Genomic DNA, 17174 nt, shown 5'->3' on the forward strand with positions numbered 1-17174 from the left:
TGCCCATGCGAAGCGGTAACTTAGCCACAAATGCTGAATCAGTGACCACGTTACACGGAGTTTCTGGCCACAAATGTAAAGCCACTGCTACGGCCCTGGCTTCAAGCACCTGAACACTGACCGTTTTATCTGTTATCAGCTTGTGCTCCCACCTATTGGATGAATTCTGCAAAACCACCGCTCCCTGACCCGTGGCGGAAGAGGCATCTGTGAATACAGTTGGTCCCTCCATCGGGGTGTCAAATACTCTGAGCTTTAATGAAATCTGAAGGGGCTCTGCAAGTTCAAAGATCGGCAATGAATCCGAGTAGAAGGTTTTTCCACCAAAGCCTTGCAAAGCAAGTAAAATGGCATCGGGCAGAGGCTTGACATTTCTGAAGGCACTTGGCATGTATATGATGTCTGGTTCTTTTCCTAACGCTCTCACAGCAGCAAGCCTAATCTTCTGAAGTAAGGAGGATAACTGCTCAAGCCAGGAGGTAAATGCTCTCACTGGCTGTACAGAGAACAGCCACCAGAGCGGACGCGGCTGGGAACCCAAAGTATGTCCGAGTATCCCCACCGCCCCATCTTGGCACTTGGTAACAGCCCCCTCCAAGGGTCAATCAGTGCTTCATTGAGCAAGGACATTGGAAGAGCAAGCCTGTAGGATTTCCCGCCAGGCCGAGTCCATCTCTTGTGTCCATGCTCTCTCCTCTCTGGGATCTGAACCCTTCAATTGATCATAAAATGGCTTCATAAGTCATGGAGGTATGCCAAGGGCACTGCGCACCCACTGAATAGCCCCCACAAGCTTCTGGACGTCCCACAAGGTCCTAACGTGGGGTTTAATATTCAGGCCCTGGGGTGCTACCATTATGGGCCCAAAATGATATCCCAGAAATTCAATCCCTGGCCCCTTTTGTATCTTTTCCTGGGAAATGGTAAAACCCGCTGTAGTGAGAGCTTCAACCACCCGCGTTTCCAAATCGTATAACTGAACCTCACTAGGAGCTGCAAGCAACAAGTCATCCATATAATGAGTAATTCGACAATCAGGCAGTGATGCTTGTACCGGCTCAATTATTCTTCCCACCACAAGTTGGCAGACTGTGGGAGAGCATGCCATACCCTGAGGAAGTACCTTCCAATGGAACCTCTCCGAAGGCCCTTGGTTATTGAGAGTGGGTACAGTAAAAGCAAAGGCCTTTTGATCTCTCACTGCTAAGGGGATAGAGAAGAAACAATCTTTAAGATCAATAACCACCAAAGGCCATCCCTCCGGTATGGCTGATAGCAGGGGACCACCCTGTTGCACCGGACCAAAGAGGATGAGCTGTGTGTTAACCACGCGAAGGTCGTGTAACAACTGAAATGACCTGAAGATTTTCGGATAACAAAAACAGGAGTGTTCCAAGAACTAAGAGAGGGCTCCAAATGGCCTAAAAGTAGCTCTCTCGAAACCAACTTCTTGAGCGCTGTTAACTTTTCATGAGTAAGGGGCCACTGATCTACCCAAACAGGACGAGCATCCTGCTTCCAGCGCAAAGGAATGGCGTGTTTCATTGCTAATTGGTAGACAGTGGCCCTTACTATAAATTTGTCATGCGAACCCCTAAGGCGTCAAGGAAGTCTCGGCCCAAAATTGTGCCTGGAACAGACCCAATCAGAGGTCCAATCAGTACAGGTTTGTCTATGGAACCGTCCCTATTAATCAGAGTGATTTCCACCCGTTCCGCTGACTCGCCAGTTGACACTGTACCCCCAACCCCAGAGATGGATTTCGCCAAACCAAGCACTGGCCAGGATGGAGGCCAGTCCTTTTCTGCTATTACCGTAACATCTGCTCCTGAGTCAAGCAAGGCTGTGATAAGGATGGAGCGAGGAATCTTTTTATAAGGCAATTGTCCCATATAAGTCAAAATTATCTTGACTATAGGCCGTTGACTGAGATCCATAGTTAAGGCCACTGCGGGTGAGAGATGTGGACTCTCCCCTGCGCCAAACTCAATGGCATGTGGGGCCCAAGTACTTGACTGCGGGAGGGACCCTGGGCCTGAGGTGCCCTCCCATTCTCGTTTCCCTGCGGCATAAGAGTGTATTTTCGGCATTGACGAGCTGTATGACCCAGCCTATTACAGGCTTGGCACTTGCTGTTAGTCTTGAGCTGCCCACCTGAAGCTTTACACTGTACCTTGAAATGGCCAGGCTGACCACATTTAAAGCAATTGCCCTTGGGTTGACCATTTTGTATGGCCATAACAGAAAGCAATGCGCTTGCTAGCCCCTCATTGGACAGCGGTGTTGCTTGTTGTTTGTCCAGCACATACTTAATAATTTCACCCGGAGTCTCAAGATCATCAGGGGCAGCTCGAATGATGTCCCTAACATTTTTGTGAGCCTTCTGCTTCAGGCAATCCTTTATAACAGAAGCTTGCACATCCTTAGGTAGATCTGATCCTTCCACCGCTCGTATCAATCGATTAGCGAAATCAGAGAATGACTCTGAGGGACCCCCCCAGTGGGGCCGGGCAAAGCCTTTCGTTCCTCCCCCTTTTTGGAACAAGATTCCTCCTCCGTGGGGCGGGTATGAGGGCGACCCCACACCTCCACGGCGCACCGCCTCCAGCGACCCTCCCCCCTCCCGACAAGAACCGCTCCCTTCGGGTGAGTTCGGATGGAGTTCCGCGTCCGTCAGCGCGGTTTTAGCCGTCGCACACTCACCTCCAGGACTTTGCCTCACACGGGGCACCATTTGTTACCTCGATCTGGTAACCTGGAAAGTCAAGTCCCTTTGTGAATGTGTATCGACGGCCCCGACCAAGTCACAGTTGTTCATTACACCAGTATGCCCTCCTGAAGCACACGGTCCTAGCTCTGCTTTTTGCCAGGCCTGCATTCCTCCAGATAACAAACTCAACCAAGGCATGGTCACTACAACCCAGGCTGCCTCCAGTCTTAACCTCTCTAATGCTCTCCTCCGCATTTGTGAGCAGCAGGTCCAGTAAGCCTTCACCTCGGGTCTGTCCATCTATTACCTGGACCAGGAAGTTGTCCTTGACAGACTCCAGGAATCTCCTGGATGGTCTGCCACTCGCCATGCTGCTATCTCAGCACATATCCAGGTGGCTGAAATCCCCCATCAGGACAAGAGCCCACAAGTACAACACCTCCTGCAGCTGAAGCAAGAAGGCCTCATCAATGGGCTCCCCCTGATCAGGTGGGCTGTAGTAGACCCCAACCACTAGATGCCCTTTACTGGACTGATCCCTGATTTTAACCCACAAGCTCTCAACCTGATCATGGCTGTTTCTCAGAAGCAGTTCTTCACAATCTATCCACTTTCTAATATGGAGGGCAATTCCACTGATCAAAGACAGACCCCAAGTATAAGCCTGGCTAGTGTTCGTCAGTCTTGCTTCTCTGTATTACAAGCTCAAATGCTGCCTAACTGGCCAAGAGAGAATTATTTTTGGCTCAGAGAAGTATTTTGATGAATTTCACAAGATGCTTTTCTATTTTGAAAGGCAAACGTACTCACAGCTTGGCTTTCCCTTTGTGACAGTATTTTTCTAGAATGTGCACAAAAACTGGATGTTTTGACATTTTCCAGATCTCAAGAAAGGCCAAAAAACAATGAAAATAGGGAAGGGGAAGTAAAGGGTTTATTTAGATAGAGAAGGTAAAAGAGGGTTGTCATTGGGGGATTATGCAGATGTATCATATCTCTCGATGGTTGTTTGGTGGTCTGTCTTGGGAAGGTCTTCCTTACTGTGTGCTCTTTGACCTGGGTCAGGTTGGAGGACCCTTGGCTGGCTTTGGCCAGACGTCTCGTCGGTTATGACTACTTCCACCAATTTCTTCCTTCGTTAATTTGAAGTTTAGTGTCCTAGCCTGCCATCAGCATTCCAGACATAGGAATATAGTGATGTTACTTGGAGAAACGGGAGACCCACTGTCTGCACTGAGTCTGTAGAAAAGCGTCTGTTATTGGCAGACAAAAGCTGGCTTAGCAAGATCAGATCTGCAGCTGCCGATTCAGCACCCCATGAAAGCACATAGCTTTTAACCTGACCTATTTTCCTTAATTCAAGGGTTGTCCAACGTGGGAGGGGTTGTCCAAGAAAAGCTGCTTTATCCATCCTAGATTTGGTAGCCAGCTAGTGAGTGCATCCCATAAATCTCCTTCCCAGCCTATGTTATCCTGACTTGCCTTGTGCAACACCTTTGTTTGTTCCCAAATTTTCCTCAAGTCGGTTTCAATTCTTAGGTCTTTGTTTAGGTACACACAGCAGCTCTGATTTATTATTGTGCATACCCCTCCTTCTTTGGCTGTTAATATATCCAGTGCCATCCTGTTTTGAATCACCATCTTGGATAAAGAGGATACCTCCTCTTCAATTGCTCGTAATGCATCCGTTGTGGCATTTTCCACTATTTCAGTATAGCATCAATCCTCAGAATCCTCTAGTGTTCCTCCTTCAGGTCTGGTCAGCTGGAATACACAGCGTTGGTTGTCTCCAAACAATCTGACCTATTTTCCTTAATTGAAGCGTTGTCCAACATGGGAGTCTGCTGCCTAGTAGAGGTTCATCTTGCTGTCTACGTTGGCCTTCATGAGTGCTGCTAGTCGGGAGAACCTCTGCCCCCTACGTGTGCTATTCTGGCTGTAGAGGTCCTTGAGCAAGGACAGGCATCTGCTCTGCCAAAGCAGCCAGGCTTGCTTCTTCCTCCTGCCACACAAGAGAAATGGTTGGGTCCAGAGGCACGGCTGTGGAGCACTGAGTCAGACGGGGCAAGGAAAGCAGGGTGGCAGGGCTAGCCAGCTACACTGCTGGAGAAAGGGAGCTGATGCCAGGAGGGTGGCTGGGAGGAAGAGGGCAAAGGAAGAAGTGCTGCCAGGGGCAGCTGACTGCTACAGGGCCTGTGCTGGCACTGTGGCTCCAGAGGTGCATTCCTCAGCACAAGCTGCTTTTTACCCAAAGGTGTGCATTCTTCTCCTGTGCTGCGCATGGGAGGCAGCATGAGGCTGCGCCATCCCTGGCTCTACCCACACATCACACCTGAATGTCTCAGTGTTGCTAAGGCTTGGGAAACTAGGTGGGCCTGGGCCTGGATGCATGAGATCAGGTACAAAATGGCTCTTTTTCTCCCATGTTGTCCCTTGGACTGCTTACCGAACTGCCCGGGGACGGGACGACATTCTGCTTCTGGCCTGAAAAGCACTATGCAACCGTTCCCACAAAGACCTGACACAGGCCCCGACAGTAGTTTGGGGGAAATTCTTTTTCAACAGGCTCAGTGCCTGCCTGCACATTGTCTTGGCCAGCTTCGTATGTTGCAAGTTCCTGCAGACCTGTACAGAAAGAGGAAGGCATGCACATGTGGAGTACTTGCCCAAGACCTGCAGAGACTGCAGGAATGGACTGGGGGCTGGTTATGTCAGGAACATTCCCTGCCAACAGGGAAAGCGTCTGCCTGCATCCCTCCGGACACCCTTCTGCTTTTCCCCGCCTCTTTACCTCTCCTTGGAGGCTGAGGAAGACGGCCTCCTCAAACCTGTCTATGTCATTTCCTTCTTTCTTTATGGAGCTCCTCAGAATCTCTGCATCATGAAGCTTCGCAAGGGCCTTGGAACAAGCACATAGACAGCAGATGAGCATTCATGCAGAGCCCCCAGCCAGCCCCATCCTTCCCCGTTGCCTCCTGTGGCATCTGCAATAGCAGGGCCCGTGTTCCTCCTGGTCATGCCTGCCTTAACATAGTTGCACGGGCTCACAGGAGGGGCACTGAGGGAGCCCTCGGGCCTTCTCCCTGCTAAGGCAGCTCATGCTGGCCAGTAGTGCATGGCTCACCATGTAGCTGTTGGAGACGTGTAGGTAGGCAGCTGCAGACTCCAGCAGGTAATAGAAGGCTTGGGAAGTGCTGCCTATTCCTGTGTAGTAGCGAGCCAGGGGCACAAGCACTGCTTCGGCGATGGCTTCACACTGGCAGGAGCACTCGCCACCATCCTTGGCCTGCAGAGTTGTCTGCTCACCCTCTGCTAGATTCCCCTCTGCAGGGTAGGTTCTGGCCCTCCGCAGGTGTTGTCCAGCAAGCAGCAAGGCCTCCCAGATGCGCTGGTTGTCTTTGCCAGCAGAGTTCTGGCAGCTCTGCCTCTCCCAGGGGCTGAAGATGCCGAAGCGGTGGAAGGCCACAAAGTCCCCCCCGTGGCACCTCTGGCATTTGTGCGCATACCTCTTTAGGAAGGCAGCACACATGCGTTGACGGATGACCCTCTGCTTTGTGGGCCACAGCCCGTACGTTGTCTCCCACAGTAGTGGGGTGCAGAAGGCCAGGACATCAGACCGCTGCTGCGTGGCCTCCGTGCTCACAGAAGGCCTCTTCTCCAATCCTGCAAGGCAACGAGTCCCGGCCTCAGCCAGTGGGGCCAGGCCTCAGGCTGCCCAAACTGGGGCAAAGGCCACACTTCGGTGCGTGCTGCAGCCACCACTTACCTCTTCCTGCCTGCCCAGAGGTGGCCAGCCCCCCTGTAGCACCTTGCATTTCTTCTGGCTTCTCGGTGTTCTTCAGCCATTTCAGCATGTTGTCCTTCACCAGCGCGTCCAGCAATAAATTCATGATGTGCTTTACGTGGCTGGGAAGTATGTGAACCAGCTGGTGGGTGGTAAACACCGGCCCTATGATGGCTGCAAGCTTCAGTACCATCTGCTTCTGTAGTACTGTAGTCCGGTCCAGCTCAGATAGCACGATCTCTGCCAAGAAGCAACAACACATTTCTGTCTTGCCTGTCCCTGAGCCCGAGGCTGGAGAAACTGGGCAGTTTCACCAGAGGAAATGGGGAAGGCCTTGGCCTCCTTTCTTCAGGATGGCACCTGCTGGGCAACCAGAGCCCAGGGTTGGTACCTTCAGGGTGGCTCTGCTCCTCTCACAGTCACAAGCCACAGGAGCCAGGCAAAGCAGAGGCAGACAAACGCTTTCAACCAATGATGGGGAGGGCACGATCCAGCAGGTATGAGTGTCCTGCTGTGTGACCTACTCAGTCTGCACTGGGTTCATGCCCAGCAGTGCACAGAGAACACAGAGCATTCTCAGCAGCCCAGAGCTGGACTCGGAGCTCCCCAAACCCTGACGTGCAGCTCACCAATTGGCTCAGAGCTGGTCCATTGCCCACAGGGGAAAACCACAGCCTGTGAGATCGCAGGGCTCTTCCTGCTTGGACTGAAGTCACCTTCCTGGCACAACCCCGAGGCTGAGAGGGCAACTCTGCAGCATGCAGGTGCCCAGCCTCTGTCTCACCTGCATCCCAGGAAAGGAAGCTGGGGCACAGCCACAAGCTGGACGAGCACTGCTCAGCTCCTCACCTTTCAATGCCACCGGCAGCATGGGGGTCTCGAGGCTCACATCTGGGCTGATGGCACAGATCCTTATGCTGTCGCTCCTGGCAGCTGTGACACTGGGAGATGCCGTGACTGCAGAAGATGGGTAGAGCAGGGGGAGCATGAATAAGGTGCGACGAATTGTACCTGTCACTGAACAGGGCCAGTAAGCAAGGCAAGCCGGTCGATTCCCATAGCAAGCTTTCACGTGCATTGCCCTCCCCACCCCCAGCTCTCTTCTGTCTATACACCAGCTTCAGACCAGATGCCCTTCAGTCAAAACTTCTGGGCTTCTCAGATGGAGAACAAATGTCCCACAACAGAATGTGGTGGTGTTGCTGCTTTTGACAGTGCTACCTCCAGAGCCAGGGAAGTTGCTACGTACGCTCCACAAGGCAAAGCCTGTGCAGGCTGCCCCTAAGCAATGGCTCTCTGCCTGGCATTGCTACTGCCATGGCATTCCCACCATGCTTTCCAGTTCCCAAGGGTGCAGGGTCAGCCTCTGCCCAGAGTCACTGGGGAGACACAGGGCACAGCTGTGCAGTGGAGGATGCGCCACAGCAAACAGCTGATTGGCAACAAGGGTGCTTACCCATCAGACTCTGCCAGTTGTCTTTTCCTTTCTCCGGCATCCCGGTGTGCAACAAGAGCATGTTGTTGCAATGCAGGTAGCGCAGCATTTCCTCACAGTAATATGGGATGCCAGAACATCTCTGGATCAGGAACCTGGGCAGGAGCACAACCAACACCAGGGAAGTAAGGTGCAGCACACTTCTGATGGGTGCTGAGTCACTCAGGCCTCGCAGGACAACCAGCCTCTTCAACAAGGCTACACCTGGCTTCTGGAAGGGGCTTGGCTGTCTGGGACCCCCCAAACCTGCAGCATTCCCGGGAATCCATTGGGAAAGGCTGGTGGACAATGCCCAAAGCACGGAACAGCAAGCCACGGCAACAGCAAAGGGCTGACGCCATCCATGCTCTGCTGCCTCGTGGCAGTTGCCCATTCTTAGCTCATGCCTGCTATGGCCAGGCCTAAGGAGAGACAAGGACACGTACTATCTAAGTGCAGAAGAGTACTGGACTTGGGCTTACCTTGCTAGCTCCCTGGGGATGCTGCACACTCCAAGCTCCTGGCAGGCTTTCTGCACCACATCTGAAGCTTTCAGCCCATCCAGATGATGACAGGTGATTCCCCGAGATGTCTTGCTTTCTGCGGCATCTCTGAAAATGCCCTCTGTCCTGTCATGGCCCGGAGCTAAGCTCATGACCATAAGGACCGCGATGCTTTGGAGCAGGGGCTCCATGATACACCAGGACTGAGGGTCGATGAAGTGGGCATTGTCGATGAAAAATAGGCCAGATTCTCCAAGCACCTGAAAGAAACAGGCAGTTCCGAGTGGAATCCAGTGGATTCTTGAGTGAGACACATAGCCTTTCTCTCCTCAAGACAAGGGGATACTCAGAAGCTCCTCCTCAGCCACCTCCCCCTCCAGGAGTTTACCAACTTTGTTTGCATGAGACTATAAAGTCTTCCCTAACATCAGTTCCCTGGCAGAAAGAGGGAACTTGGGCAAGGTTCCTACAGGGCCAGGACCCAGGCACATCATCCTGCCACCCCCTCAGGCAGCTCCAGCCCAGAGCCTGCAGCCTGCACGGTTGTTTGGCTCTTGTGAGGCAGGAGGAAGGAGACATGCTCACCTTCTTTAGCACTCGCGTACAGTTCCAGTAGAATGTACTGGTCAGTTCAGTGCAACACAGATTGCGGACCCTGTCTGTGACGGGAAACTGTCCAGGAAAGACAGAGAGGAACATTGCAGCAGGTCTAGGCACAACTATCACCCACAGCAAGACTGCTGAGCAAAATGCCTCTGCTTTTGCATGCGGCCAGCACCAGCAAGTCTCCAATGGCATTTCCAGGGTGCAGAACAAGACACGGGGCACATGCGTGGCACAGAAGCACCCCATGCACGGGGAGACTCCCAGGCACAAGAATCCAACGGGTGGGGTACAAGCCCCCACGAATGCCTGCTCCAAGCTGAGCCGCTCTCAGCAGAGCATCCTAGCAGGACGGCCTCTCACTCTCACCTCAACAAGGAAAACATGTTGAGCAGGCAGTAGCTGCTCTCCCGTATGGCGCCATGGAACAGGATCTGCAGTTTGCGCTGCCTGTCACTGCAGGTCTCATTGGCCTGGAGACCCAGCACCCTGGCCACCAGCAGACAGATGGCAGAGAAGGGCTGCTTCACATTCTCCTCTACCAGTGCCACAGTGATGACCCTGCAGTGCAAAAGCAGAAGGCTCAGAGATCCAGAATTTGCCTCCCGGTAGCTCAAGCTTGCCTGGACAGCAGTAGTTTTTGGGTGAGCCGCCTGGTTCTCTCTGAAGAGGAAAGCGGGACTCCTCAGCCACACATGTCCAAGTGCTTCCTGGAGAGAGGACCTTTCCACTCATGGTATGAGAAAGAGCCTCGAGGGGCAGCTGCAGGCCACTGACTGGCAGGGCTGACCATGGCCCCTGCACCTCCGCAGCCTCAGACCGGGTCACACTACACATCCCCTGCAGAGGCCCTCACTGGGTTAAGAAGGAAGGCCTCTGCAGGTGGCAGGTCTGCCGCCCGGCCTGCAGCAAGGCTTTTTAGTGCTCCTTCTGGAAAACAGCCAGGGGGCAAGCAGGACTTCTGAGACGGGCCACCTTGCTTCCCCTCAGCTCCAGAGCTGGAGCTCTTTCTGCCTCTTTGGGCTTTGGGCTTGGCCCAGGGACAAAGCAGGAAAGCAGTGGCTCACAAAGCCAGCTGGCACTCTCCGAGGAGGCCGGTGCTGCTCAGGAGGGTCTGCAGCAGGATTTTTTCGGGGGCTGCAGTGCAAGGGCTGGGCATAGCGGCATACGGACTGCAGTGTTCCACCAACACCAGGGGACAGGCGGGGGAGAGGTGCCAAAGTGACAGCTCCAAAGTGCTTACCTGTGCCCAGCGGCCTGGCCTAAAGCAGCCAGCTCAGCGAGTAAGTGGCTCTTTCCAGAGCCTGGAATGCCCACAAATGCCAGGACGTGTGGTTCTCCCAAACGCTTGTAGGCCGCCAAGTGGTATTCAAAGAGGTCAATCTCTGCCTCCCGACCTGTGCATACACACAAGGAAATGAGCTGCTGCAGTGTGCTGAAAAGCGAGGAGCCCCTCCATTTCTCTCCCCCATCCTGCAGCACAGAGGGAGGGTGCGAGGAAGAGGCTGCGTGGGGCTCAGCTGCGTGCCAGGGGCAGCTTACAGCACAGCCCCTGGGCACTGGGCAAAGGGAAGCAACTGGGCTTCAGATGAGTTCTCCACCTACCCAGCAAGGGACCATAGTGTGACCTCTCCTTGGCAAGGCTCATGTAATATTGCCTAGAAGGGGAAGAAGAGAAAATGGGTCCCCCAGTTAGTCAGAAGCCAGAGCATGCAAAGCCTGCTTTGTTACCAGAGTATGTTCCCCTGGCCAAAGCTGCAGGTGACACACTAGGACAGCCTCAAGCATAAAGAAGTCCAGCAGCCACAGCAGGACAGCCAAAGCTAACAAAAGTCCCTTGCTGGAGGCAACAGCCAAAGAAATCCAAGATGAGGAAAGAAGCCGGGCTGTGCTGCGGGCTAGCTGACTGCTCTGCCAGCCTGGACAAGCAAAACAAGCCTCTGGGAAAGGAGGACCTGTGTCACTTAGTGGCTTGGGATGCCCAGGCTGCTGGCACCTTTGGCTCAGAGTCTTGCAGTGGTTTCCAAAAGACGCCAGGCATTTGTGTTCAAAACTCCCTCCAACAACAAGGTCAAAGCTGGGCCCAGGAGAACACAGAAGACTGAACAGGAAGGCAGCAGGAGGCAGAGCATGCCAGCAGCCCACCTTCCCACAGCAGAACACCCAACGCTTCCTGCTGGGAAGCAGCTGGGGAAAAAAAAAACACCCCATGCAGCAGCATGGCTGTTGGCTTAGTCTTAGGCGTGGTGGAGCACAACCCAGGAAGGGAGGTCTGTGTGAGAGCAGCCTGGTCTTGATGCAGAACTCCTCTCTGCCAGCCAAGGTTGTACCCCTGAGGCCCCTCTCCCCTCACTTGCATTGCTCAGAGAACACTTACTGCTCCTTGGTGATCCCCATGTATTGATAGACAATGATGTGACTTCTGACACCTTTCATGGGTCTCCTTGGTAACTCCTTGAAGCAGTCACTTGGCAGGCCAGAGGCCACGTAGGTCTCTGCATCACAGCACACCATCCTCGGGTAGGTTACCATCATGCGGGCAGACAAATTCACCTTAAAGCCAAGGGCTGCCACAAAGAGCGAGCAAACATCAGCACTGCTGGGAAACCTTCAAGGCCAAGGGCAACTACCCGTCACGGGCACAAGCCAACCCAACTGCAGGGTAAGCAGACCCAAAGGGAACCACATAACTCTGAGCCCATCCTCCTGCCCCAATTCCCCAACAGGCTGCAGCATGTCCTTGCCTCAGCTCGTCCACCTCGTCCGGACCAACGTGCTGAAGCAGACCCATGCCAGCCTCACACTCCTAAGACAAAGGAGGCCTACCTGTGTGTTCAAACCTCTCAGGATGGCCAGTGAAGCCGCAGAACGCAATCCCGCTGCTGACCGCGGTAGACACTTGCCTGTCACACAGAGAGAGAGATGTGCATTCAGCGGCAGCCCTGCTGCAGTCCTGCTTGCCCTGTCCCATTCCTTCCCACCTCTCCCCTCCTCAGCACTGGGACCACACACACTAGCATGGGTCTTGGGGACTTGGAGAGCCTGGGGCACAACAGAGTCTGGGGGCAGGGGATGTAGGTAGGGCACACGCAAGACCCTTTGGAGCCTTCCCCTAAGGCCTGATGGCTGCAACCTGCGCCAGGCCACAGGCTCTTCTCCTTAGCAGGGAGGCAAGCAGGTGCTGCCTGCACACCACCCACAGTGGCAGCTATCGGAGGTTAAGAGACCAGGCATGGGCCTTGTTCCTGTCCCCATCACCCACAGGAGCCTGCCTCTGCCACTGAGGAGCTCTGCTCCCTGGTCAGGGCTTGCTCTGGCACAGTGACTATCAGGCAGTACTTGGGGGACTGTCCCTGGCTGCCGGGGGCTAACCCACCACCTCTGACACCACCTCCTTCCTGCCAGGGGCGAAGGAGGACAAGCCAGAAGGCACGTCTCTTGCTCATCAGTCCCCTCGTGCCGTCCCAGGCAGCATGCACCCCCCATCATGTGCACTCACCGGAGATTTCTCAGAGATGTGGAGGCCTTGTGGAAGATCTGCAGAGCACACTGCAAGGCATGGGCGCTCTCGTCGGCCATCTTTGCACCAGAAAATCCAAATATGCAGAGGACGGTGCAGCCCTGCAAAGAAGAGGTGCAGTATGTCTTGTTTTACAATACTGATGGACAGCAGCTGATGCATTTCACCACAGGCACCAGGGAGACCAGCGGAGCTTCAGGTCAAGCCACCGCCACAGATGCCAGCAGCAGGGCAGAGCTGCTTCCCATTCCCTTGCTGCCAAAGAGGCCAAGGCATCCCAGGGGTGGGATGGCTGTCACACACTCACTTTGTCAAACAGAAGAGTTTTGTTGATTTCACCCTTGTAAGGGATGATAATTTCTGAAATCATCTTGCTGCAATCGCTGAGGGTCTTGCTGAGTTCCAACACGGTGATCTTGTCAGTAAACCGCAGCTGGATGAAGAGGCTGGTGATGGGCCGTAGCTCAGAGCACAGCTCCAGCGCACATGTTCAGAAAGCTGCAAGAGAAGAGCACAAACATCTCTTTTCCTCGGGCTCTCGCCTCAGACTACACTTTTCCTTGGGCTGCTCCTTTTCCCGAGAACTCCAAACTGCTTTCTGCCTGTCATGGTTTTGTAATTTTGTAATTTTGCTATCAGTATTCCACATCATAACATCATGTAAAGCATGGATACTTCTATTGAATGTGCAGTCCACAGAAGAAGACTGCATATCCCAGAGAACAACACAGTCAGTGATAAGTCACGGGACCAGGACGCTATATAATCTTGTTCCCAGGCTGGAGTGTTTTTCTTCTCTCGAGCTTCTTGGAGAGTGGGAAGCGTTCCAGCCGTGTCGCCTAGAGTTCATAGTAGGCCTCTCGGTTTTCGGGGACTCTCTGTTTCGTTCGATTTGTTAGCCTCAATTATATTATATTGTGTTATCTTGTATTTCGATATCATATTTAGTAAAATAAGTTTTTCCTCCTTAGATTGCCGCTGTTTTTATCCCATTCCCCTTTTTTTCCCCCTCCTTTCTGGGCCCCGGGGGGCCCTACGGGGTGGCTTCCCCTGTCACGGGCATAGGTAAATCTAAGTAACACGTGACACTGCCCTCCCTACACGCAGCTGCCAGCAGTGCTGGCCATACCTTCCGGAGAACAGCTGTCGATAAGTGCTTCTCCAGCCACCTATTTGTTTCAGAATCACTGGACATCACAAGAGTGGACCTTAGGAGGCCTAAGGAAATGAAACGCAGGCTGTCACTGGCAGGGCAGGACTACAGGGCCTTGGGAAGCTGGACACAGCAAGGAAAAGATTCTCCTGTGCTTGCTCCTGTTCTTGTCTGTGAAGCAGGCAGGCCCCACCTTTCAGCCAGCCACAGGACAAGGAACTTACCCGTTCCTTCAAAATGCCTCTCTCCTCTGGATTTGTTCAGCCTGACTACTGCAGCACGGTATTCTTTGCGACCTAAGCGCTTCATTCCCACCACCTGAAGATACACAGGAGGAAAGGAATGCCACTGGCCTCCTCAGAAGTCCGAGGGCACAGGGCCAGCCCCTTCACACTCACTTCCCAGAGAAGGGCAAGACCACCTCTCTAGGCATTCAGCTGTGGTGCAAGGCCAATGGCTTCTGCTCTCTGCCTACACTTACAGCTGCGGCTATGTTTAGCCTCTAAGCCGCCTCCCCACCCAGGTGTGGGTCTTCCAAAGGGCTCAATGCCACCCTATCCACCCACCTTCATGGCCCGCTTGCCAGCAAGAGGCCTGGCCCTGATTCTTTTTTGCTCACACAGATCCCAGCAGTTCTGTGACAGCATGACTTGATGGTTAGCCGAAAGGCCTTGGGCCTCGATTACATCATCCAGAGTCCAGTTGCAGATGAAGAAGTACTGACGATCCCACCCTTTGACAGAAATGAAGGAGAGATTCCCGGCGGAGATCCCTGGGGACAGAGAGACCAGCGGCGTTAGCACAGGGAACCTTTGGAACTTGGTGGCCCCCAGCTGCACCAAAGCTCATCTGACACCCAGCCTGGAGACAGGCACCAGGGAGGGGAAGGGCCTCATGCATCCTTCTCGGGGCCATAGCAACACAGGTCCCAGAAACGGGCGTCTACAAAGAGGCAAAGAAAGTCAACGCTGACAACGCAGCCTACAGCACAAGGCCAGCAGAGCAGCAGCTTTGAGCAGCATCTGCTCGGTTTATGTGAAGGCGGGCTGCAAGTGTCTGCCTGAGGCAAGACAAGAGCCTTCCAGAGAGCTGGGGAAGTGGGACCTCGAGGGGAAAAGAAGGGAAGAAAAGCAAACGGGGAGACCAGGAGAGAGGAGGATAGAAGAGGTCCAGCGGAAGTCCCAAGTGAAGTCCCTGCCCACAGTCTGCTGCCCAGGCATGCTGTCTGTGGTGCGAGGAGAGCCTGCAGAAGCCCAGCTCAAAGCCATTAGGCAAAGCAGTTCCCCTTTGCTTGTCATGAAAAGCACCAACCCATGGCTGTTGGGCACGCAGAACTTGAGGAAGTGTCCCTGAGGTGACACATCCCTCATCCAAGGGGCAAGCGGGACAAAGGTGCCTGTCTGCAGACCGAGTGTGGGATCTTCATCCCAGTGGGGTCAGACGTTGGGGCCTGCACGGACAGAGTGGGATGTGCTCTGGGAGCCTCACTGGTAGAGAGGGGCCTGTGCTACAGCTGACACCAGGCAGGCAGGGAAGGAGCCCTGGCCTCCCCTGCCCTCGCCGCCTCCCGCTTGCCCTGCAGATGCTGTCAGGGGAGGCTGTCCATCATCTCTGGGGAGTAGCAGGGCTGCACATGTGGCACAGCCAACCCATCTGTGACCGTACCTATCCTCAGGTAGAGCTTGTGACCCATGAATGTCTCATGAGTGCCATACTTCTTCTGGATTTTCCTGCAGCACTGCAGCGCCAGGTTGATGGCCATAGGCAGGTCATGCCCTGATGCTCTCCACATCACCAGCACAGCGTCCCCTGGGGAAAGCGAGAAGAAGGTGAAGGCTGTCCTGAGGGCTGACTCTCCCCGATTTGCACCCAGGCGCAAGGGCAGTGGCAAGTGGCTAGCCAGCATGCCCAGGAAGATGGGACTGGCATCATCCTAAAGAACCTCTGGGGTAGCCTGGCTTCAGGGACACCTCCTATCTGTTGGGCCAGCCACAGCAACCTCCAGGGCAGCCAAGCAACAGAGCTGGACAGTGTGGGACAGCAGTGAGGCCGACACCCCCCACCACCAGTGCCCCTCAGCACTCAAAGACAGGGCTTCTGTCCTGACCCCGCCGCTTATCTCACAAGGAGAAGCCCTGCTCAAAGCTGGAGGCAAAGCAAGTTTCCCTTTGCTCTCTGCTAAACGCAGTGTGGAATCCAGGAGGCTCCTGTGGGAGACACTGTGCATCAGCAGGATGCTGACTCCTCCTCCTAAGGACTCACCTGCAAACTTCAGGATGTCTCCTCCAAACTTCATCATCTCTGCAAACAAAGAGAAGGAAAAGCGGAGTTACAGGGATGCCTTCTTCCAGGAGCCACAGGAAGAGCCACTGAGCCCATAGAGGAGCGTTGTGGTGGTGCAGGACCAGGGCATGGCTCCAGAAACCTCAGCATGGCTCTCTCAGCAGTGAGCGAGCCTCAGCGCTCAATGCCCGACAGCCCAGCATCACGGCTCTTACCCTCCAGAATGCAGCGCATGTAGTTATTGAGGGATTGTGCCAGCTCCTCAGCTCCTCTCACTGGACCGCTCCTGCGGTAGCACTTGTGTGCCAAGGCAGTGAAATCTGGCAGAAAGACACCCGCAAATCAGGACACGTCTGTGTGCCTGTAGCTCACCCCTTCCCTGGCCCTGGCTCAGCTCTCGTCACCGCCTTGGCTGACAGCCCAGGAGAAGCTGGCCTGCAATTTGTGCAACACGGCAGGACTCCTGCGCAGCAACGAGATGGCCACCCCGTCTCGGGGCAGGGTTCCCAAGGGCCAGGAGCATCCCAGGGGTTCATGTCCATGGGGGCTCCGCCATGCCCAGCTCACCTGACACATCCGCCAAGATCAGCACTCCCTCAAGCATCTTGGGAAGCCCAGTGCTTCTGAACTCCTTATGGAGAAGGAGGCTGGGGAGGAAAACCACTTTCTTCCCCAGCTCAGAGTAAAGCCACCTCTTCTCCCAAGTAGAAGGCATTGTCAGCGCCCTGTGGTACCGGGATACCTCAGAACAAGACGACTCCGCCCAGACACTCACCGCTCCAAGCGGCAGAATGAGCCCAGGGCTGCTCTGAGGGTCGACAGACCCTCCACCGTGGTGATGTCACAGTGGCCGGGCAGCGATGTCATCGCCGACCTCACAAAGAGCTGCCCTCTGGCAACGCAGTGGGCTGCCAGTGCTGTCCTCCACAGCCCGGGGAGCAGCTGCTGCTTTCCCCCTCGACGGCGAGCCGCGGCCTGCCGGGCCTCCCTTACTCAGCACAGCGCTCAAGGCAGGCTGCGCCTCCTGCCATTAGAGCAGCCGCTTCCGCCAGCAGGGAGCGGCCCAGGGCTGTTCCCAGCACTGCGAGGGGCTTCTTGCACGTGGAGCTGGGACAGCGGCTCGCTGAGCAGGGCACGCTCGGGC

At 54.5% G+C, this 17174-nt stretch overlaps 2 protein-coding genes across 2 annotated transcripts; both read right to left on the reverse strand.

Annotated features, from left to right (window-relative positions):
- Positions 1-3622: 3622 nt before the first annotated feature.
- LOC107306395 (adenylate cyclase type 10-like) lies at positions 3623-12653 on the reverse strand. The gene is made up of 15 exons (XM_032441503.1): positions 12574-12653; positions 11901-11977; positions 11452-11641; positions 10680-10732; positions 10318-10471; positions 9444-9635; positions 9057-9180; positions 8451-8731; positions 7951-8084; positions 7344-7451; positions 6477-6734; positions 5835-6373; positions 5502-5609; positions 5157-5335; positions 3623-4712 (listed from the first exon to the last, which is right to left on the reverse strand). The coding sequence occupies exons 1-15, from the start codon at positions 12651-12653 to the stop codon at positions 4559-4561; spliced, it is 2631 nt and encodes an 876-aa protein (XP_032297394.1). The 3' UTR covers positions 3623-4558.
- Positions 12604-16820, reverse strand: LOC107306396 (adenylate cyclase type 10-like). The gene is made up of 9 exons (XM_015849515.2): positions 16598-16820; positions 16246-16350; positions 16010-16048; positions 15413-15556; positions 14314-14519; positions 13972-14065; positions 13724-13812; positions 12902-13092; positions 12604-12695 (listed from the first exon to the last, which is right to left on the reverse strand). Exons 1-8 carry the CDS (start codon positions 16743-16745, stop codon positions 12961-12963), a joined length of 957 nt encoding a protein of 318 aa, XP_015705001.1. The 5' UTR covers positions 16746-16820; the 3' UTR covers positions 12604-12695; positions 12902-12960.
- Positions 16821-17174: the final 354 nt, after the last annotated feature.

This window comes from Coturnix japonica, chromosome Z (assembly GCF_001577835.2).
Source record: "Coturnix japonica isolate 7356 chromosome Z, Coturnix japonica 2.1, whole genome shotgun sequence".
Classification (NCBI taxonomy): domain Eukaryota; kingdom Metazoa; phylum Chordata; class Aves; order Galliformes; family Phasianidae; genus Coturnix; species Coturnix japonica.